We start from the raw sequence: 23,935 nt of genomic DNA, 5'->3' as shown, positions 1-23,935 counted from the left end.
TCCACATTTAGAGCCAATGGAGTACTAACGCACGGGTGAGCCAGCCATGTGATTGTACCAATGCTGCTTCATCTACCTATACCTATATCGTTGTCTGAGAGCAGTGCCGTCAGATGTTCCTGCTCACTTGCCAGCCCTGGAACACGTCGCCAGTAATGCTTTAACATTCCTAAAAATCTGTGGAATCCTCATCAGGAAGAGGTGACAAATCATTTGATGAGAATACATATCCTGTAAATTGCATCTCTTGTTTGTCGAAAACAATCTTTGTGGACAGGAGAGATGCAATTTTTGGGGTACGTTGTCTCATCAGATGATCTGTCACCACTTCCTGACAGAAGAATGTGCAGATTTTTAGGAATGTTAAAGTACTGCCGGCGACACGTACGGTAGGCAAGGGCTAGACAGTAGGAATGACTATATGTATAATAGGATCTGCATGGTGTGTGTCACTCCAAAAGGCTTAAATTTATGCTGGAAAAGCATAGAAGGCCCTATTACAGCAAGTTTTTTAAATGCCCTCTGGCATTACCAGAATCAGCAAAAATGCTTCTGTACAATCGAACCTACTTAACGCCCGAGCATGAGTGGTGACCAGGTCAGGTGTAGATACTGTGTACTGTCCGGTGACGACACTTCCCACCACTGGTGGCCAGAAGAGAATGAGAAGTGATACTAATTAGTTATTTATCTAGATATCTTCCCCGATGAACCATGCTAATTAAAAGAACGTAACCATGAAATTATTGAGGGTTACTAAATTCATCATGACCTGAACCACTGGTGCTGCCACTAAATCTCACAACCATTGGGAGCATGAACATGACGGCTGGAGGCGGTGGTGATGGACCACTGTGTACTGCTGCTGCATTGTTGACAATGCTGCTGCATTGTTGACAAGTCTGGCCAAAATCTCTGACCGGAGCGTCCTGTCCTAGCTGCATGCGGAACCCAAAGTGTCTCTGCAGAGTGTAAAACGCTGCAAACAGAGCAAAAGTGTCCTCTCTGCTGGCAGCATCTGAAGTCACTTTATTCAGAGCAGAATATGAAGCGAAGAGAAAGTACAGAGCTCGTCAGTTCTGTGGAGAATTCCCTCATCTCAAACAGTAACTGCTAATCAGTAACATTTTTTTTTGTTCCGCCAATGAAAAAAATTAACTAGACTCCGCTGTACTACCATTACCTTAGGAAAAATGAGGCACATCCATTCAAGTGTACTGAAATGCCTCTTCCAGAAATTTGCATCTAAACATTTTACGTCACAATGCTCCAGTCAATCCAGATGTCTTTTATTTAGCGCCATTTGCTCACTGTTCTCTAGTGTGGGAACATAAAGAGAGAAAAATAACAAAGGGAGAAATGTGGTTGAAACGTGTGACTGTCATTTCCAGGGACTGCCCGAATCTTTTAGAAAACTTTTGAGATCGACATTTTCCCCCAGAAAGTTTTCTCTCAGGAATGGCTTACGGCCAGTTCCTTTATTTTTATTATTAATATTTGCTAGTACAGTTGCAGTATACGCTTTTCTGTTTAGTGTTATTTGATGTTTGAACATCGATCAATTGTGTTCATGTTAGATGTGTTTTGATTGACCTGTCCCAGTTGCATTTATCTGTATATGTACATTAAGAAAGTAGACACAGAAGCACTCTTGTGTGAACGGAGTTACATATAGTGACAGTAGAAGGGAGTTATATGTATATATATAGTGACAGTAGAACATTAATATGGCTTACGGCCAGTTCCTTATCATTTCCGAAATCCTCTTTTCACCAGGGAAATGTTTCACAGATGTCAATAGTAAAGTTACAGTTTGTGCTCGGCTGGTAATGTCCCTCCAAAAAGCAAGAGGAATGAAACAAGACGATGCTTATTGGTTCGAAACTTTTCGAAGTATGTCGCTGAAAAGATTTCCGTCATTTACTATAGTAACGGTTTCCACTGGCCAAAAACCTTTCGGATGCATCAGTCAGCATCATGTGACACGTCTGAGTGGTTTCCACACAGTTGTATGGGCACAGTCGACTCCTCATTTGCCAGCACAAATGACACAGTTGACAAACTGGCAGTGCGGCTCGCTGGAAGTAAACGACGGTTGGGGAAATCTGACAACAGATGAAGAGAGAAAAAATCCACACCGAGTATATGCCTTGCAGGAATGGTGAAAATAAATGTCCAAGTAGGATCATACTGAAGACCCAGACTCAATTTTATTCTCTGTTCACCATAAGTTTGACTACACCAATTGTTCACTGTGGATAGTACTGGTATATGATGTGTTCGTGTGGAAAGTACAGCACTCAGCTATTGGAGTAAACTCTCACTTGGAACACTGAATCTACAGGGCAACTCTCATTGGAAATGTCATTGTTCGTGAACGGCTTCTGTGACCGGTGCAATGTCAACAGTGCTGCATTACATGCTGCCATTCATGCTTCAGTTGTGGATGGCCACATTGTTGATGACGAATGTCGGTTTCTCCTAATCTCCATCTATGGCATTTGGCTATGTTAAAGTCACCAAATATAGTAAGTTCATTAGGACCAGTCTGGACATCTATAGTATTAAGTCACAGCACCTTTCTTCTTTGGGATGGTGTTCCGGAAAAGCATATTTTTTAAAATTGTTGTATGTTTATACTGCAACACCCCTATGTTTATGGCATTGCCTGCAATAACTATTTATTAGTAAGTAACCTTCTAACCTGTAATATATTTTTTCATGGGGTTTCAGTCGATGTTCAGTTACTGCTAACATATGAGTTTTGTCAATGAATATTTGCAGTAAGTCTCAATTGTTTCTGAGATAATGAATACTGAGATGTACTATCTGCAAAGATATTATCCATCCTTATTGATTTAGTGCTTTGCATGAATCACACTGTTTATGTTACAATTTTTACAGTACCCAATTGCATTGGTTGTGTCTTTAGGACTGTGTTGCAGTGACTTGTTACTTATTTCACAGTCTGGTTTTTCCTGAAGTGAGCAGTAGTCTCGCACATCTGAACTACATCCTCCACTACTGTATTTCTCTTTCTTTCTTTCTTTTTGTGGTTTGGCCTTTCTCTTATTGTTTATGTGCACTCTATGGCTTGTGTGTTTACCACAGTTCATTTTACTTGTGCCTAGCAAATGTAAATAGAAAAACTTATCACACAATTTTTAGTTCATAATTGTAGAACTGTAGTTCTTTATTTATACATCACTGCTGTGGCAAATCATTTGGGAGAGGCACAATTGTGACGATGTTGTTTGGTTTGACAGTTTCGACAATAAATTTATAAAACATTGCAGGGCTGTCTTGTTCTCACCTTCATATACAAGCAGCCACCTACAATCGCAACACAACTGCCTTTATTTTAGTTGACTTTCCTCTGTTATGGCACACAGTAAAAGTCCTCTGCAGCAACTTTGCATCGGAAAGTCCTTTTTCGAATCTTTATCAGAATTTTTGTCACTACTTTTTGGTTTGCCTATGTTGGTTGTATTACCACAAGCAGGGTGTAATGCAGAAAATTTATTTGATAGTGATATCAATTAAGCTGTACTTAGAAGTTGCACTTGCTTGCACATTTTATTCGGAACATACCACATTTTCTGCATGGAATGCCCATTAACAACAACATTGTATTGTACCTTTTTCATGGAGGGCACTACAGCCAAATATTTATTGAATGAATACGGCATTGTTTCTACATATTAAGTACAAAAAATTCCACATTCATTCAATACTAACAAAGGTAATGTTTCCAATCAAGTGCTTCACGTGTTTTTCCAGCTCTTGTTATTTTCTCACAAGCTCTCGATATCTTTGAGTTGATTGTCACTCATCATCTGTTAAAACAATATATTTTCTTTTGATGTTACATGTTCATTATTTAATTTTTTGTGGCACTTCCTAACAATTAGTAACGTTGGGCACATCCACACATGTTCACCTTGCATATGTTTCAGGTTTACTTTTGCACATGCATCATAGTATCATCATCTGCCATAAGGATACCTCACTATTTTTTGATGCTGATTTTGCAAACATCACTATGACTTTCTAAAGGAACAGACATCATTGCACAAATGTCTTTCACTTGGTGCCCTCTTGACCTACACTGTTTGATATATATTCAATGAATGAAATAGTACAGAAAGATCTAGGAGACTAAATATTTTAAGAGAAAAGGAGGCCACTCACAGAATAGCAGTGTTGAGTCATCGACAGGTGCACACAGAAGAGCATGAAAACTTTGCCATATTTAAACACACACACACACACACACACACACACACACACACACACACACACACACACACACACAAAAGCATGCAAGCACGCACGCGAGAGCATGTGCACATTAAATTTGCTATAAAACTTTACTTGATTTAAACACACACACACACACACACACACACACACACACACACACACACAGAGGAGCATGCACACACTAATTACAATTAAGAATGGATTGTGGAGACTTTAGCCACACAGAAGTTAAACATCTTAGAATTAGTATTATTGTCTGCCATTAAAGATATGGCACCACTTTACCAATGTTCTTGCATGAATTGCAGTATTCGAAATAGTATCCATTACTACACCACTCTCAAATTCTCCTTTGCTTGGGACCCGAGTCCTTGCGCCCCCCCCCCCCCCCCCCCCCATTATGCTGCACTTCGTAACTGCAACTGTAACAATGCACACCACTGCTGAACAGTTGCTCACACTTGTGTCACAAGTCACAAGAGCTACACCTGATCAAATATATCATGAGTAATCAGAAATTTGAACTATAAAATTGAACTATCCCAGCTATAACACTATCATGTGATATTAATAACTATATGACACTTAATGATGAATCCTCCTATTTTTGGTCTTGAAGGCAGTAATTCGTTCAGCGATGAACACGACAAATATTTAGAGGCACCTCTGGTTCCATAGTAGTAAATACAGGTATTATCAGTGGACAGAATTTTATAATCCTCACCTTTAAACATTTCCAGTGGCATCTCTGGTTCCATAGTAGTAAATACATGTATTATCAATGGACAGAATTTTGTGATTCTCACCTCTAAACATTTCCCCAACGCAAACTGCAGTCTTAAATGCGTTCAGGGTTGAAATGAAATCTATGATTTTTCTCTTAGAGTAGATCTTGTCCTCATAAAAAATAGCTCTTTCATCAGGATGTGCATTATGAAGATCTGAATTTCCAAAAGTATGTATCCTGTGCAGAATGAAACAAAATATGAATTTAGCAAAACTTGAAGGAAAAAAAAAGTTTAAATATGTAGGAAAGTTTAGGTACAATGTGAACAGTTTAGGAGTAAAGAGGAACATTCACCAAGAACCTCCCACAGAAGAACCCCAAAAGTGCCCCACTTGTGCCAAGATACTTTCCAGGACTGGATCAGACTCTGAATGTGGCTCTCCAGTAAATTTACTCTTCCTCAAATCCTGCCCTGAAATGAGATCCATCCTTCATGAAATCCTCCCCACTCCACCAAGAGTGTCTTTCCATCGTCCACCTAACCTTTGTAACCTCTTGGTTCATCCCTATGAAATCCCCAAACCATCTTCCCTATCCTCTGGCTCCTATCCTTGTAACCGCCCCCAGTGTAAAACCTCCCCCATGCACCCTCCCACCACCACCTACTCCAGTCCTGTAGCCCGGAGGGTGTACACGGTCAAAGGCAGAGCCACGTGTGCAAGCACCCAAGTGATTTACCAACTGACATGCCTACACTATGCAGCTTTCTATGTGGGAATGACCAACAACAAACTGTCCATTCGCATGAACAGACACAGGCAGACAGTGTTTGTTGGTAATGAGGATCACCCTGTGGCTAAACATGCCTTGGTGCCCCGCCAGCACATCATGGCACAGTGTTACACTGTTCGGGTTATCTGGATACTTCCCACTGACCTATCAGAACTCTGGAGATGGGAACTTGCCCTTCAGTATAATCTCTCTCTCTCCCGTTACCCACCAGGCCTCAACCTCCGCTAATTTCAAGTTGCCGCCCCTCGTACCTCACCTGTCATTCAACAACATCTTTGCCCCTGTACTTCCGCCGCGACTGACATATCTGCCCAATCTATTTGCATTTACACATGTCTGCCTGTGTCTGTATATATGCGGATGGATGTGTGTGTGTGTGTGTGTGTGTGCGCGCGAGTGTATACCTGTCCCTTTTTTCCCCTAAGGTAAGTCTTTCCGCTCCCGGGATTGGAATGACTCCTTGCCCTCTCCTTAAAACCCACATCCTTTCGTCTTTCCCTCTCCTTCCCTCTTTCCTGATGAAGCAACCATGGGTTGCGAAAGCTTGAATTTTATGCGTGCGTGTGCGCGTGTGTGTGTATCAACATACCAACGCTTTCATTTGGTAAGTTACATCATCTTTGTTTTTAGATATATTTTTCCCACGTGGAATGTTGCACACACCTCAAATTACTCCACCACCGTCTTACGTGGGCTTATAACTTTGTCGACGGCATGATCATGGCTGTGAAATATTGATGTATGGTTTTAAGTAAGGAGTATCATCTGTTAATTACCAACAATTCCTCCAACTGAACATTATATATACAAACTTAAATTATGTAGCAAATAGTAACTCTGTAGCAAATGGCAATACAGTTGGCTCACAACAAGATCAGCAGCATGAACCAACTATCCTACATTTACTGTAGCAGTTTCATGGCATGCTGCATATGTACATCAAACACGAAATGGAACCCAGGCCCTTGCCTTTTGTGGGCAACAGCTTTAATCTACCAGGATGTTTCGTACAATGTGGTCACACATCGACTAAACATAAGGAGCATCCAGAATGTCCAAAACCCTGTACAACCAATGCCACTCGGCCATGAAGTCACAATGTCAATCCGAATCATTGCTGATCAAATTGGTGCGCTTTCCCTGGTACTGAAAATATCACACTTTCCAATTACCTTTGATGAATAATGTTAAGATCTGTGTAAATACTATACCTGTATCTTTCACAAATGTTTCCTAACAGTAGACAAAACATGGTTCATCATTAAACATCAGAGATAAATGAGTAGTCAGAACAGATGGCGATAAAAGGTGAAAATGCATCAAAGAAAGTAAATAATGGCTCCATTTGTATCAAAAGTCACAGCTACTGTTTTCTGCAAACTTCACAGTGTGGCACTCCTGGATTACCTCCACAAGCACAGAATTGTCACCACTTAATGTTAAACTTCACTACTCAACGAACAGTAGGATATTATTCACAATATGCATTTTGATCTTACAATGATGAAAGTCCACTTAACAATTAAAGTCCATTTCCATCATGATAAAAGGCAATCACATCTTGAACTGATTCTGGATAGCTGCACAACATTGTATTTCAAGTGATCCACACTTGTTATATTTGCCAGCAACTATGTTTTATTTCCAGACCCAAAGAAACGACTGGCTGAATGACAATTCACATAGTGGACACACTATTTTTTGTGAAGGACATTAAAAAGTTATTGTCCTCAAATGATGTACTGTACATTACTTTGCAAGATGACTACATTAAAAAAAAATTCTCTTATGCCTTATGTTTTTTCTGCCAGGCTGAGACTGTTTGAACCTGCCTCGTATCTGAGCTTTGTAACATCCCCATTCATGCACTGGTTCTCCCCTCTATGATAGCCAGCTCAAATAAAGTCCTGTTGGTGTATCGGTCCTGGATGTCAGATTGTGAAAGCACTCAGCATCACCACATACGAGTAGGAAGCTGCCTATCTTTCAAGGGGTGTACACTATCTGAAAACATAAAATGTCAGCCAGTGACACAAACACAACATCCTGCAGATCCAAGTCGCTCATCTATACTATTAGCAGACCTTTACTTAAGACACAATAAAAGTAAATGCATCCACAAAATTTGACAGTGGAAAACTGTTACAGTTTATGTGGCTGAAACATTAGGCTACTTTCCAACCAGCAAAGTTCACATTGAACATACGTGTCTAACAACTTACTTTGTGAGGCGCCTTTCCAGATCTGGCAATGGGCGCATAATCGCTCTAACTTCCTTTGCTAATTCTCCATTTCTCACTAAAATACCAACTGCCTTCTGTTTTGCAATAATCTTTGCACGATTACATAGTGGATTACACACTTGGAGACGCAATAACCTAAAAGAAAGCAGCAGGGTAAAGACAATTAAATCATACACAGAAGTACATCATTAACACAGCAATTTTAATGTGGACCTACCTTTTCCCAAAAGGCGTAACACAATAATCAAGCTTCTTATACAGTGACTCATTATCACCAAGTATGTTTAAGTTTTTTAAGGCAGCTCCATCCAAAATCTAAGAAAGAAATAAAAACACAAAAATCATTTCTCCAACAATATTTTTAAACAAATATTTAAAATTTAGCCAATTCTATGTTACTTTCAACGGATAATGTTATGCGTATGCAATACGACGGTTCTCTCTCAAATATGTGGGACATTTGGGACACACTAAAATTATCTGTAGCTGTGGCAAATGAAACTGCTTATGCACCATGGACCTCAGTTTTCGTTGGGATTATACTCATGTATCAGATGAGGATAGACACATACAAATGGCAAAACAGTACAACTACAATAATTTCACAAATTAAAATGTTCAATGAGATCTGTAACTTTCAAGCTTTACGGAATTCCTGTCAGGAGAATAATTTTTAAAATAATTATGCCTTCTAGAAATTTCTTTTCAGCTTGTTACTGCTTAATGTAAGAAAGGATTCACACTAACTGCACATCCTTACCACAATGTTCCTGAAACAGGGCATGTGCAGCAGGCAAAGACAAGAAAACTTTTCTCTAAACAACACAAGAGTATATTAATAATATTTTCAGCTACTGTTTATAATATTTAAAACAGATAATTATAAGCTCTTATACAGAGCATTGGAACAGTGTGTACTTGAACAAATGGTAAAAATCAAACAATGAAAATTTCAGGATGGAATGTAACTAATTGTGAACTAATGGTAACATTTTTAACATCAATAGGTGACACAGTTTTATCACTTGAAATCAAAAAGCCCTTTGTCAATAACTGAAATAATAATAGGAGGAAAAATGTGAACAGGGAGGTCAATTGGTTACCAGATACAGTGTCATATAAAGCATACAGCAAACTTACTGCATCTGTATTGTCCCTATATGTTATTTCTTTGAGCCAGTCTCATGCTCTGTTGGATTTACAATGTCATTTAAGTCTTTTGTTCAATGTACTATGTAATCACACCTGTTTTTTCAGCTATTACCTTGCACAATACAACAGCGTGAAGCACGATCTGTGTTTTCTTTCATCCCATCTATCGTTGCAAATCCTTTCAACAGGGTTGTCAACTTTGGAGAGAGAGAGAGAGAGAGAGAGAGAGAGAGAGAGAGAGAGAGAGAGAGAGATGCAGGGGCCAGGTGTGGAGAGGGAGAATGCAGCAGCACAGTGATTCATTTTTTGTGCAATGGTCACACACCAACATGATTGTGTGGGTGCGTTTTTTTGATGTAAGAGCAGTGAATTGTTTCACCCAATTTCAGGCCATTTCCTTCTCGCAGGCTTTGCAACACATCACGATAGTACCATCAATTAATAGTTTGTCCCTGTGAAACGAATTCATGATGAACTAATCCTTCAATGTAAAAGAAAACTATCAGCACTGGCCTGACCTGACAAGTTTTTTTGGTTTCGGAGATCCTTTCCCAATCCAGTGTGAAGATTCAATCTTGTCTCAACATCATAACCGTAGACCCACATCTCATCAGCAGTTATGATTCTCTTAAGCAACATCTCGTTCTCATTTGTGCGATCCAAAAGCTCTTTGCAGATTGCGATGTGAAGGTCTTTCTGGTCTTTGACTCGCGAGCCGTGGGATGAACTTAGCAGCTGTGTCACAATTTCGTAACATGATCCAACTGAAATGTTACATTCTCCTGCAATCTCTCGGACAGTCAGTCTTCGATTGGCACGCACAATGTCACTAACGTTCCTGACATGATCATCATTTGTTGGCATTGAAGGGCGCCCTGAACGAAAGTCATCTTTAATTTCCATATGGCCATTTTTAAACCGTGTTAAGCCATATTTGTAACAGCAAATATGGCTTAAGCACTCATCACCACAGGCTTCCTGCATCATTTGGTGTGTCTCTGTAAAGGTTTTCTTGAGTTTCACGCAAAATTTAATGCAGACTTATTACTCCTCTAACTTTGCCATCTCATAATTTGCAAACTCTGCAACAGCATTCTATTCAATGCAGCGCTGAACAATAACTAACAGACATATAACGATGAAACTTCCGGCAGTTACACATTAAACACTTGTGTGTGCAGGGATGCCAACGGCATTTCAGGTTCAACAAACACACGACTGGCGCGAAATTACGTATGTTCTGGAATTTTTTGAACAGACCTCGTCTACGACCGGACTATTTACCCCCCCCCCCCCCCATACAGAAATACTTTCATCACCACGAATGAAGAAACAAGGTAGATGTGTGGAGTGATGGTATCAGTACTGCATTAGGATGCGGCAGTACTGGAACTGTGTCCGCTCATAGGTTCTCAAGCAGCACTGAATGGATGTGTGATTTTTTTTCCCTATGTAACCTACCCACCTGCTCTTACAATCCACAACAGTCAATTCCGGTTCCTGACATCGACACGTTACGGTTGCATGCATAAGTCCAATAAGTGAATGACCTCTAAGAGTGTGTTTCTCATATGTTGGGCAGGCACAACTGTAGTGCATTGACATAAATCATCCTGTCGATCCTGCACCTGCCTGACACGTCCTGCACCAGTCTGACACACCAGTGGCCAAGAGCCAGCTGTGACGACATTTCTGTCACGTGACACTTTTGCCATAGCGACAACAGCTCCCTGGCCCCAATTCTACTGCTCACAAGTGTACAACAATTGTAACTTATGTCAAATTACACATCATTCACTCATGAAAAACAATCTCACTGTTTTATCAACAAAAACAATCAATTTTTGAAAATATAATGTAACTGGATAAGTAAAAATATCTACTCACCAAACAGATGCAGGAAACGCAGGTACTCAAATTTGAAAGCTTTCAGAGCCAGTGGCTCCTCCTCCTGGCAGAAGGGTTGAAGGGGAAGGAAGAGAAATGAACGAACAAGAGTGGTGAGGTTGAGGAAATGGGGAGAGTTCAGGAGAGTTGCTCAGTACCCCAAATCAGGAGAGACTTACCAGACAGTATGAGAAGGAAAGACTGATTGTTGGGGACTGTATCTGGTGAGACTCGAAAACCTGAGAGCTTAAAGATGGAGATAGGGTAATACCCAAGACTGAGATTACTGTGTGCAAGTTAAGAAGAGTGGAAAGCTGGTTTTTGGAGGGGTCAGCAGTACCAGAATTGGATGTGAAGGACCAGGAAATTTGCTGTTGAAATAGGCTGGTGTAATCATGTCAAGGAAAGGCCAAGGTGAGAAAGGTGGTGTATTGCTGGAAAGAGTCCACATATGAACAAATACATTTGCTTCGAATGCCAAGGCTGTATGGGAGAGAATGTTTGACATGGAAAGAATGATAACTGTAAAAATTAAACTACAACTGTTTGTTAGTAGATTTAATGTGAACAGCTGACCCTCTGTGAAGACGAGGTTGACATCAAGCAAAATGGCATGGGATTCAGAATAGGGCCACGCAAAATTCAATTGGGAGAATGTATTTACAGATCCAAGAATTTTAGCAGGTCAGCCTCACTATGAGTCCATATGGCAAAAATGTCATCAACATATCTAAAACTGAACCAGCGGCTGAAGACTTATGGATCCCAGGAAAGCCTCCTCCAAGTGACCCACGAAAAGACTGGCATAGGAAGGAAGGAGCCATCCTGGTCCCCACGACATGCCGCTGATCAGTGACTGTTTGTATGTCTGCCCCTCAAAGGTGAGTGATTTACTGGTAAGCATAAAGTTTATTAATGTGAGCAGGAAGGATGTCATAGGTTCAGAATTAGGTGGATGATGGTTGAGGAACTGTTCAGTAGCAGACAGACAATATAAATGGGGGATGTTTGTATAGAGGGAAGTGGCATCGATGGTGACAAGGTGTGTGGTTGGAGTGTGAGAGGCACAGATTTCAGACAATCTAGTAAATGGTTGGTGCCTTTAGTATAAGAGGAAAGTCTTGCTATTCTGATGTCATAACTGAAGGGTTTCTTCAACAGATGTCCTGCAAACTGTTTGCATATAACTATGTGAGAGCATCACATAAAACATGAGGCCATCAATGTTCTATTCTTGATCAAACATGAATGCACCCCCTTCTCCACTTTCATCTGTTCATCTGTTCCTGGCCCTTCATTTTCCACTTCAAGTGAACATATTAAACATGTTTCTGCAATGGTCAGCCCTTGTCAACCTGATCATACCAACCACATTTCACTGTATTCACTAAAACCCCATCAACTGTCTCCGCATCATTACTGATACCTTCTGATAACAAGAGTGCTCAAAAGGTTCAAGAACACCCGTCCACCATGGAAAGGTCATATCTAGACCACGGATTTTTAGGTCGTAAAAAAGTGTGTTTTAGGCACCTAAAATAGGCTCCTTCAGTAGTTCATTTAGGCAATATAAAACCTAAAATAGGCTCTAATAAAAATGATGCAGAGAAAATAAAAATAAATTAAAATACACAGTGTTGACAGTATGAACATCTTATTAGTCATTAAAACAAGGAGAATGAATATTTACACAGTTACAGAGCACAGCAATCTACAACATTAATGTTGAACACAACTCCAAATATTTTTGAGTTCCTGCAAGATAAAGATCTCCATAAAAAAGATGTGGCAATGGTTTAATTAATACATTCGTAGTTTCATATATTCTGACCATAGTTGGCTTCACAATAAATAACCAAAATCTTTTCTAGGTTTTCTAGTGAAAAACTGTGGCGCTTGTCAGTCAGAATCAATTTATACGCTGAAAAAGAACGTTCTACATCAACAGATGTGACAAGGGCATACTTAATTTTCGGCACATGTTGGACAGGAATGCTGCAGTCAGGAGTGCTGGATTTTCTTTCCAGTAAGTATGTTGGCAGCTGCACACAACTCCTTCAGGCCAGTGTTCTTCTGCAAAACCGTTTGCATTTTTGCCTGTACTTTTTCCCCTACTTCACCTGGTGTTTCATTAATTTTCATTTTGACTTCTTCGAGCAAAGAAATATTGTCGTAGATAGGTCTCCCTGTGCCTTCTAATTGTGAAATTATTCTTGCCATAAATGTGTAGTGGGCCCTAATGTAAGATAAGTCCTGTTTTAAAGAAGAATCTTTGAGTAACTCCATCGCTGCAGTTACGGATGCAGCATCCTCCGGTATATTTTCAGCCTCCTTCTGGACAGCCGAGAGATGCGTACTATAGTATTCTACTGCTATCAGCCACGTGCCCCAGCGGGTGACAACAGGCTCTGGCGGCAATGGGGCATCTGCAAGCGGTTCTTTGGATGCCTGTATTCTTGACGGTGCCTTAACAAAAATTTTCTTCACCATAGATATTACTTTATTTACTTTAGGAAACTGTAGCCTTACTTGCTGTGCTATGCGGTTGATCCCATGTACTACACAAGTTACGTGCAGCATCAATGGGTAGAATACTTTTAATAGTTGAAACGCTGCTATCATATATGCAGCAGCATCAGTGACGGCCAGAAGCATCTCATTCTCATTCTCCATTTGGGTGTAGCATCTTAAGCCCATTGTTCACAAACTGTGTTATTGTTTGTTGGTTAGTTTTTGTAAGCTGTTTTGAGTAAATCAAATGAGCCCTGGATGGAGCATCTGGATCTAGCTTGCCAAAAATCAGGTTTGCAATGTAACGGCCAAGACTGTCAGTAGTTTCATCCACAGAAATCCATATACAAGATTCTCCAACATCTTCTCGGATTCTGTGCAATGCAGCATTGTAAGCTGAATCCACATAATTCTTACGTAAAGTTGACTCTCCAGGAATAGACTGATGGCAGTACTTCTCAAGAAAACCTCTGAAAATGGGGTTTTCTAGTTTCCGAAAGGGGATGTTTGCTGCCACAAGTGCATGACACAAATCACTGCAGAACTTGTTTTTTTTTTCGGAGGATTCACCAGATTTATTGGTTAAAAGAGTTTGCTTCAATTCTGACTTTCGTTCAACATTAGCTCTATGTGCGATTCCATCTGCATGCTGAGTTAAGTGAGATTTCTTTACCCTCGAAACCTAATAAGAGAGAAAAGAGAAATGCAGTTTAGAATCGCATATAAAGAGTATTTCGTATTACTAAAGGATAGCGATAAAAAAGAATCCTAAGTGACAAGAAAATAAGTCTAAGAAAAACATCAACTAACCTCCTTGTTGCATGCTTAGCAGAAAATAATTTTCCCATCTGTTGTATAATGTGGAAAATCTTGCAGCCACTGCCTTATATGAGTAGACTTTGAACTAGCTGTTTTCGGCATGGCGTAGTATTCTCACACAGAAACTAGAATTTATTTTGCACTTAGAACGTCAGTAACACTTAACATGTGGGTCGCTACATAATGTACTAATTTGTTTTCGCTGGGAAAAGTGAACGATGACCTGTTTTACTGCGGTGCATGGGAGCGGTAGGGGAAGTACCGTACTCGTTGGTGGACATAGGGCACCTGACAGATAGCCGCCCCTTCTGAACAAGCGAATGGAATCTACCGGTGCTTCTGATGAAAACATCTCACTACTGGCAAATTATTTTTCGAACCGGAAAATTCACATATAATACCTTTCACGAAATAGAGTAATTTGATAGGACTGCCTGTATACAGCAGCGAGAAAATGCGCAAAGGGCAGTAATTTAGCTATGGAGGGTGTCTACGATTAACATTGTGATTTTTTAATCCGTGCTCAGCGTAAGGCCTATGAACCTGTTTCTTTGCAAAAATACACAGCTGGCCAGAATGCTACGAATGAAATATTTTCAAATATAACATTTAGTACTCCCACGTTTGATTCTAATGTGTAACTGAAATCTTTGACCGGTTCCCACTTGCTCACCAAAGTTAAGCACTGTCGCGCTCGGCGTGTACTTGGATGGATGACCATTCAACCGTGCCGAGTGCTGTTGGTAGTAAGGCAAGCAAAGGAATTATAGACAGTCTCTTATGACCTTCGCCGACATGTAAAGCCCTAAGTTAACTTCCGTTTTTTAATCTTTGAAAACACAAGAACTCTATGTCAGATTAACGAAATAGGTACTTTTTAGAATTTTGATGCCGATATAGGCAAAATTAGGTGTCAACGTCGAAATACGCCACTTTAGGTCCTATAGAACTAACGGTATTCAGTTTAGTTAGTCATGAAATGCATAAGTACCAACTTATATGCAAATTGGAGCTTAGGAAAAAAATAGGTTTTAACCGAAAGATCCGTTACCTATTTTTTACATATGAATAATAAAACACCTGCAAAGAGTATTTGGTATTAACAGGGATAGCGATATAAAAAAATAAAAAAAGACGAAAGTGTTAGGCAAATACGAAGCATGAGTGCATATCAACTAGCCACCTTGCTGCACGCTGGGCAGGAAATATTTTTTTCAGTCTGTCGTATAGTGTGGAAAAACTTGGAGCCACTGTCTTATATGATGAAATAGGCACTTTTTGGGATATTAAAGCCGAAATAGGCAAAAATAGGCACTCACGTCGAAATAGGCTTTTTTAGGTCCTATAGAATTAGCGCTATTAAGTGTAAATAGTCATGAAACGCATAAGTACAAATTTTTATGCAAATAGGAACTCGGGAACAAAATAGGTTTTTACCTAAAATCCGCGGTCTAGTCACATCACATCGGATGGGAGAAATTGGTTTTTAAATGTCCTGAGGCTGAAAACTGCATGAAAAGCATAACTCACATTGGTTTTTAATTGCCCCGAGACCAAAAACCACATAAAAAGCATCACTCACATCGGTGTCTAACTTTTGTGAAGCCAAAAATTGCATAAAAAGCATAAATCACATCATTTTTTAATTGTATTGAGGCCAAAAACTGCATAAAAAGCATCACTGAAAATCAAACTGGATTATTAATTCCTGTGTGACTGGTGCAAAAAGTTGAAGTCAAGAAACAGCATGTCCGACAACTGATCAAAGTGTTTCCGGGGTCATGTTCAAAATGTGTTGCACAATGCACGCCTTCAATGCAGCTAAGTTTACAATTGGAACACTGAACTCAACATCTTTCAGATAGTCCCACAGCCAGAAGTCACACGGATTAAGATCAGGTGTTCGAGACGGCCAGGCTGTAGGGAAATGGCGGCTGATAATTCTAGCATTCCCAAAATGGCGCTTCACTGGATTTGCAATGTGCGGAGGTGCGCCATCTTGCATCCACACATCCACGCTGTTGGAGAGTTGTAATGACATGATTGCACACTAGACACTTACAGAGCTTACCAGTGACAGGACAGTGCAGGTAACAGGACCAGAAGCACCGGCCTCTTCAAAAAAATTTGGCCCTATGATAAATGATGCCATAAACCCGCACCACACAGTCCTTTTCAGGATGTTTGTAGTACTGGTTGATTGTGTGTGGATTTTCTGTTGCCCATATTCAACAATTCTGTGTATTGATGTATCCTGTGAGATGGAAGAGTGCTTCATCTTCCACGGCCAATCATTGTCCACTTCCATGCAAGCAAGAAATTCTAAAGCAAAGGTCTCTCTTTCTGGCAGGTCAACAGGAAGCAACTTGTGCACAAGGGTAATTTTGAATGGATAGCAAAGAAAGATGTTTTGTACGTTTTTATGCACGGTGTTCATGGGTAAGTCCAATGTTCGGACAATTCTCCATGCACTACACGTTTGCACACCACTACTTGTCTCCTCCTGCACTGCTGCAGCCACTGCTTCCATTGACATCGAATCAATTTTTTGCCTCCCTCTGCCAGGTTGCACAACAAAAAAAACCCGTCTTTTCGGATTTCTAAATCATTTTCTCCAGATCCACGGCAGTCATCGAACCAACATCTTTTTTCAAACCCTGAAGTGTGTGGAACTTCTGCAGAGCAACATGTGCCGTCATTATTCCTGTAATACAGCTTTATAAGCAGACCACGATCCTGCACTGAGACAGCCATGGCAAACATTGCAGATGCGAAAGGAGGAAAAATCGCGTACCTAGTGTGTGGGTCGTGCCATGACAGTTGTTTTCATTTACGTATTGTGACACATACAGCAACATCTATTGGTCAATTTTCACACTTTTGTTTTCTTCTGATGTACCTTTTCCCCCTTCTCCAATAATATTCTGTTGCAATTTGACATCGTTCTGACCAGTTCTTTAATTATAATCACTCTGTACATCACAATGTACGTTTCTTATAATGACTGCATACATACTAAATTAATAAAATCTTATTTGCAGTAACTGCTAATACTTATGTTAAATTTGGATGCAACAAGAACAAGAACAACATTCCCTGTTGATGATGTTTGCAAGCCTCTTAGGCCACAAATGGTGATATCGTTTGAGTGATGTACCCCAATGACGCCAAATACTCAATATTTACATAAAAGAATCAAAATTCATCTCTGAATTTCAAACAAAAATATGCACACTCTGAAAAAACTGCTGGACATACCATATTTTCTGGTAACTTTACAGTTCCTTCTTCATCAGAAACCTGTGCCACAGGAGGCACTGCATCCACAGGTAAGTATGAAGAGAACTGCTTCAGTGATAATATTCTGTCCAGCACCACACATTCTTTCAGGTACCAAATGCACGCGCCCAAGGCCTTAATCGCAAGTTCGCCTTCCGAGTTTGCTGACAGACCCATGGGATCAGCTAAAAAAAAAAAAAAAAAACCACAGTAAAATTTCTATTCACTCTAACAATTAAAAGTTAGAGCTGAGAATAATGAGACCTGTAGATATTAACACATCCAAATTCTGTGAGACATTATACATAATAAAACAAAATAGCTTTTCAGTGTGAAGGAAAGTCCTAGCTAAAATTAGGATAATGCCAGAGCTAATATCATCTACCCTTGCCCCCACTACAGATGGGAGTCTGTCATGCTATGGTCTGAGTGATCTGCCCTCCCTTTATATCGTTCCCCATGGAGGGTACAAATATTCACATGTAATTTACATTGCCACCACTTACATCAGAATAACATATAACCGAGAGTGGCTTGAAACAATTACTCTCAGATTAATCTTGAGTAATTAACTGTAAGATGATTTAATGTTAGAACAACTACTGCTGGAGGTTTGTTTTGACAATGTTTCACAGGTACCCGGGTCTCGGAGAAGTGACAGCATGCGGTCCAGTTAGCAGTGACAGCGAAGGCATTTTGCAGCTCCCTGGTTTTGGGCCAATGTGGAAACACAACCGGAAGGTCAAACTATGGGCGAAATATCCACAAATATAATTTAATAAGGTAAATAATCCACATACTAACTTCATACAGAAGAACAACTCAAGGTAAGTTATAGACAAGGCACATTCAAAAAGAAATGAGCCAGAAGCTGTAAAATAAAAACCACTGAAGGAATCGAAATGTCATTGCCTATAGAAGAAGGTGTAGACCGTATAATGGCATTGAGCCACCAAACTCTCTACTCGAGGAATGTGGGCGCAAACCCATGTGGCGACAGAGTGAGTTCATCCGTGCACCACCTGGACTCAGGTGTGCTATAAACACAGAAATGGAGCGAAGGGGCGAACTGTTTTTCCTGACAGTGTAAGGAGTGCAACGAATCAGGGTTCATTAGAGAATGGCACAAGAGTACGATGAGCACTACATGTTCATTGTGCAGGTCAAGGTAGGGCCCAAGTGATTTAAGGAAGGGTGGATGTCACTGGGCAATAAATCGCAATCTGGACTGTCACATCACATTACCAGAACCTCTTCACCCTCAATGGGAGACAGTGTGGTGTGCAATCTCCAGTCAGGGAATAATCGATGTGATATTCCTTTATGACATGACGACTACTGAATGGTACGTAATGGTTTTGGAAGGTGATTTCATTCCCATTATCTAAAGTGACTCTGATTTCGACAAGATGTGGTTCATGCAAGATGGAGTTTGACCACACTGAAGCAGGAGAGTGTTTGACGTCCTGGAGGAGCACTTTGAAGAAGGGGATTAGTGTTTAACATCCCGTCCACTACGAGATAATTAGAGATTGAGCACAAGCACAGATTAGAGAAGGAAATCGGCCATGCTCCTTCAAAGGAACCATTCCAGCAGAGCACTTTGGGGACCACATTCTGGCTCTGGGGGTACCCAGAGACCATTGGCATGGTCCTCAATTGGCCAGCATATATTAAAGCAAGGTGTACAACAATAACCCCAAAACCATTGCTGAGCTGAAAACAGCCATTCGGGAGGTCACTGACAGCATCAATGTACCGACACTTCAGTGGGTCATGCAGAATTTCGCTATTCATCTATGCCACGTCACCGCCAATGATGGTAGACTTATCGAAAATGTCGTAACCTAAATCCAAATATGTGTTGTGACGTTTACATGTTGAATTAAGTGCGTGCACACTGTAGTTTGTAACTAATTTACAATTTTATTTATTTATTTTTTTTTTTCCATACAGTTCAATAATTGTCACACTGTGACAAACTTCAGTTATAAGACGACTTGGGCCTCTTACTAATGTTGGGAGTATAGAGTACACCTAAGGACTCTAACCAATTTTATTTGCTTAGAAGTAAAATTTGTGATAGCAGTTATGTCTGACACAGATTTAATGGAAGAAGTCTGCTGGCCATAACCAGGCAAACAAGTAAGAGTTATGGAAATTTTTTGTCTAATTATTATCCTTCAATGATGAAGCAGCTACCCCAACAAACCACACGCTCCCTTGTCTGCAACCCACCCATCTCCCCTCTAGTTCTGAAAGCTAGATGGTGCCTCTCTCTTATATTTGTGTGTGTCTATTGGCAGTATTACACAGTTCACCTCATGAAGGCAAGTATGATCAGCAATTCTGGCTCATAGTTTTTTCAATTGAGTTTCCTTTGATTAAATTAAAAGACCAGTAAGACGATCCATGTGATGTTATCTGTCTTCCAGAGGGTTTACCAAGTTCTACTTTGAACAACCTGTCATCGGTTTCTATTACGTTGAAATGTTGTGTGCTATCAGTCCCAGTCTCACATATTTAACGCATACAGGAGTGCAACCTCACTTTCAAGTCAATAAAAGAAAATTTCTCAATCACACATTCCCTACAAAATAGATAGAGGAGGGGAGGGGGGTTGTGGAGAACATAGTCTTTTATCATCAGATTTTTACCTTTACAGAATTCTAAAGAACACACTGTGCACTTCATTATCATGAACATTGGATGAGGATTTCAGTGAGCTAATTGTGCACACTTATGTTATTTCATCAGAGAACAATACGACTGGTACATTGTTCAGCTCTACACAGTTGCAAGTGGAGCACTGTGGTTTAAGGCCGTCAGTTTAAAGATCTGCGACCTTAAATTACAGTACACCATGAAGATTGTGTAGCTAGGTATTTTCATTGAAGACACATTCTGTTACAAAGAGTATATGCATTATTTCTGGACACCCCATAATACAAAATCTGCATTACAGAACTAGCAGTATGATCGATATTGATTATTTCTAATCTCTATCTCCACCTGAAATTTGTGACAATAGTTTTTATTTTCCCCTTTCATCATTTTCTTCCATTCATGTAATGCTACTTACCTCCAGCTCTTCTGCCTGCTTCAGCTCTGTAATGATCTAAGCTTTCCACTCTTACCATTCCCACTGTCCTGAAGTTACTTCTTCCAACTTCCATCAATATTTATCAACTTCCTAGGGCATCAGTTGTACTCCCCTCTCCCTCTACCGGTGTGTTCAGACTACTTCTCATATCAGTCCTCCTCTTTCTGTTTCTTCCACAACTCACTGCAGTTGTTCTGCTTATAAAGTCCACATTACCATGTCACACAAAAAATTATGCGAGTACTGAATAATCATTGGAAATCCCATATGGAAAAGTCTAACTCTCACCTGTACATCCCAACTTCTGAGAAGGCAACATTATGTTAAAAGCTAGAATATCTTTTACTACCGTGCAGTTTGTGTTTATGAATTTAATGTCAGAGGCTTAGCATTTTGTGTTTATGGTTTTACTGCTGCTAATATTCTTTTGTTTAGTATTCTCAATATTATTTTTATTTTATCTTCCAATTTTACTTCTAATCATAATAAGTAAAGAAGATCATAAAATATATTAACGCAAAGAAGAAACACTTGAGGAAAAAAGGGAAATTCTATGGGAAAAAATTAAATAATTTTCCAATAATGCAACAGTAAACAAACAGAGAAAAAGAGAAGCTCTTAGAGAAATGTGATAGCTAAACAGTGAAAGTAATACATGCTTACAAATTCATATTAAAGTAATTACCACTGTTCAGATACTGCCAGAATGCCTTTGGGAAATACTTATTTTGATTATCATCACTTTCTACATCATCAGCTGTAAAGTACTGCCCCTCTCTCAAAAACACAAGTGTCTCTTCAGCGGTCCAAAATTCTGTCCTTGGTAGCAATACATCTTTCCTCACTACAGACTTTATAGAACCTATAATTTTTTGAGCCTCTTGTGAAACACTATCCTTCTCCAGAAGGACCTGAAACAGTGCATTAATGTGAAGAAAGAAAAACACAGGTTTATATATGTGTAACTCAGACCACTGATTATACAAAACATAAAATACTTTAGGATTTTGCAGAATTGTTATTCAGTACTAGATACGTATTAAATATGGTACTCTGATGGCAAAACAGCTGATGGGATCTTATTCTCTTAAAGTAAAGTGATATGTTCTCCTGTTTTTCTTACTTCAACTACAAGTTTAAATCATAACACTATGCTGTCCGGCGGCACCACAGTGGTGGTGTGCGCGAAACAGCGGTCAACAGCCAGCGACACCACAGTGGTGTCGTGTGCATAGTATCGCTGAGTGGCCGGCGACACCACAGTGGTGTCGTGAGCATAGCATTGTGCAGTGGCTGGTGACAGCACATTAGTACCTTTTGCATTTGTTGGTGTTTTGTTTCGGTAACAATAAGTTACACATGTCAGCAAGTTTTTTGTTTTTGTAAGTACTTGTGCCCTTTCATTATGGCAAACGAAAGAGACGATACAATTATTTATGATGAATGCACGGACGTCTTGTCTGACGTTCTGGACGACTTGGCCGATTGAGAAGATACTGGATATCACAAAAATGAAAGTGAAGCAGAATCATTGGAAGATAGTGAAATATGTCCAAGCAGCATTCGCTGAACACTACAGTTGCCAACTAATTTCGATGAATCAGACGAAGAAGACAGTGCACAGTGGTCAGACTTTGATTTACAAGGACCAATAACAAATTTGAAGGATTTCCGGGTCCAAACATATTTCCCTAAGATACACAGAGTATTGCGGATATCGTAGAATTATATATCGGGAATGATCCATTTTAATATATTAGCAATGAAACCAACAAGTATTACAGTCAAAATTGCAATAGAAAAGAAAAAATTTGTCGACGTTAGGGGACCTGAACCTAGAAAATGCTTTGGGCTTGCTATCCTTATGGGAATTTTAAAGAAAGCAAGGATCGATGATTATTGGTCAACGAATCCATTGATAGACACACCAGTATTTCGCAAAATGATGTCCCGCAACCAATTCAGACAAATATTATCATTTTTACATTTTTCTGACAGCAACAATAAGCTGGATAATGCAGACCGGCTTTTCAAAGCGCAATTCATAATGGATTTTTTTTCCTCCAAAAAGTTTAAAGAAAATTTTAATCCAAGTCAAAACATCTCAACTGATGAAGGAATGATACCGTCACATTGGTGGTTGAATTTTAAAGTTTACAATCCATCGAAAATTACGAGATATGGCATACTAATTCAGATGCTGTACGATTCGAGTAAAGGATACATTTCCTCATTCAAGATATATTCTGGCACTGGACAGCCTTCAGCAAAAACAGTGATGGAACTGGAATGGATTTTCACTCTGCAGCGGAGTGTGCGCTGATACGAAACTTCCTGGCAGATTAAAACTGTGTGCCAGGCCGAGACTTGAACTCGCGACCTTTGCCTTTTGCGGGCAAGTGCTCTACCAACTGAGCTACCCAAGCACGACTCTCGCCCCGTCCTCACAGCTTTACTTCTGCCAGTACCTCGTCTCCTACCTTCCAAACTTTATAGAAGCTCTCCTGCGAACCTTGCAGAACTAGCACTCCTGAAAGAAAGGATATTGCGGAGTCATGGCTTAGCCACAGCCTGGGGGATGTTTCCAGAATGAGATTTTCACTCTGCAGTGGAGTGTGCGCTGATATGAAACTTCCTGACAGTTTAAAACTGTGTGCCAGGCTGTGACTCGAGCTTGGGACCTTTGCCTTTCGCGGGCAAGTGCTCTACCAACTGAGCTACCCAAGCACGACTCACGCCCCATCCTCACAGCTTTACTTCTGCCAGTACCTCGTCTCCTACCTTTGCAAGACACCTGTAGTTTGTGAAGGTTGATGGCAGTTCAACACTTGCAGATAAAGGTCCGTATGTGTAGGCTTATGGCAGACAGAATGCCCTAATGCCCCCGCCATGGTAAACTGTATGTTCTTGTAGATTGAATTCAGATGTTGCAAGAATTGTGTAGTAAAGTCTTCCCAGTAATATGGATCATTCTTCTTCTACTCCTCCCCCTTTCTCAGTGTTGGGTGATTTGGACGTTATTCATGCTTTATGGTTTCTTTTCACTTCCGTGTCCGTCATTCAACAACTAAGTATTAATCTTTGGCATTCCCTTTTGTTTAAATTTTGGCATTTTTAGGTCAGCAACTAATAGCTGGTGGTTGGTATCTAGGCACTCAC

General features: G+C 40.1%; 1 protein-coding gene across 2 annotated transcripts in view; it reads right to left on the bottom strand.

Moving 5' to 3' along the window:
- The window catches only part of LOC126416189 (DNA mismatch repair protein Msh6), a 318,808-nt gene that overhangs the window by 126,799 nt on the left and 168,074 nt on the right, over positions 1-23,935 (bottom strand). For both annotated transcript variants that reach the window (XM_050083772.1, XM_050083773.1), the window contains 5 exons: positions 21,462-21,687; positions 17,653-17,858; positions 8,243-8,340; positions 8,005-8,160; positions 5,070-5,227 (listed from right to left, as the gene is read on the bottom strand). In XM_050083772.1, the coding sequence (XP_049939729.1) occupies positions 5,070-5,227; positions 8,005-8,160; positions 8,243-8,340; positions 17,653-17,858; positions 21,462-21,687 (844 nt within the window). The remainder of the gene's footprint in view (positions 1-5,069; positions 5,228-8,004; positions 8,161-8,242; positions 8,341-17,652; positions 17,859-21,461; positions 21,688-23,935) is intronic.

This window comes from Schistocerca serialis, chromosome 8, assembly GCF_023864345.2.
Source record: "Schistocerca serialis cubense isolate TAMUIC-IGC-003099 chromosome 8, iqSchSeri2.2, whole genome shotgun sequence".
NCBI lineage: Eukaryota > Metazoa > Arthropoda > Insecta > Orthoptera > Acrididae > Schistocerca > Schistocerca serialis.
The sequence above is the reverse complement of the archived record's forward strand: the minus strand, read 5'-3'. Positions and strand labels throughout refer to the sequence as shown.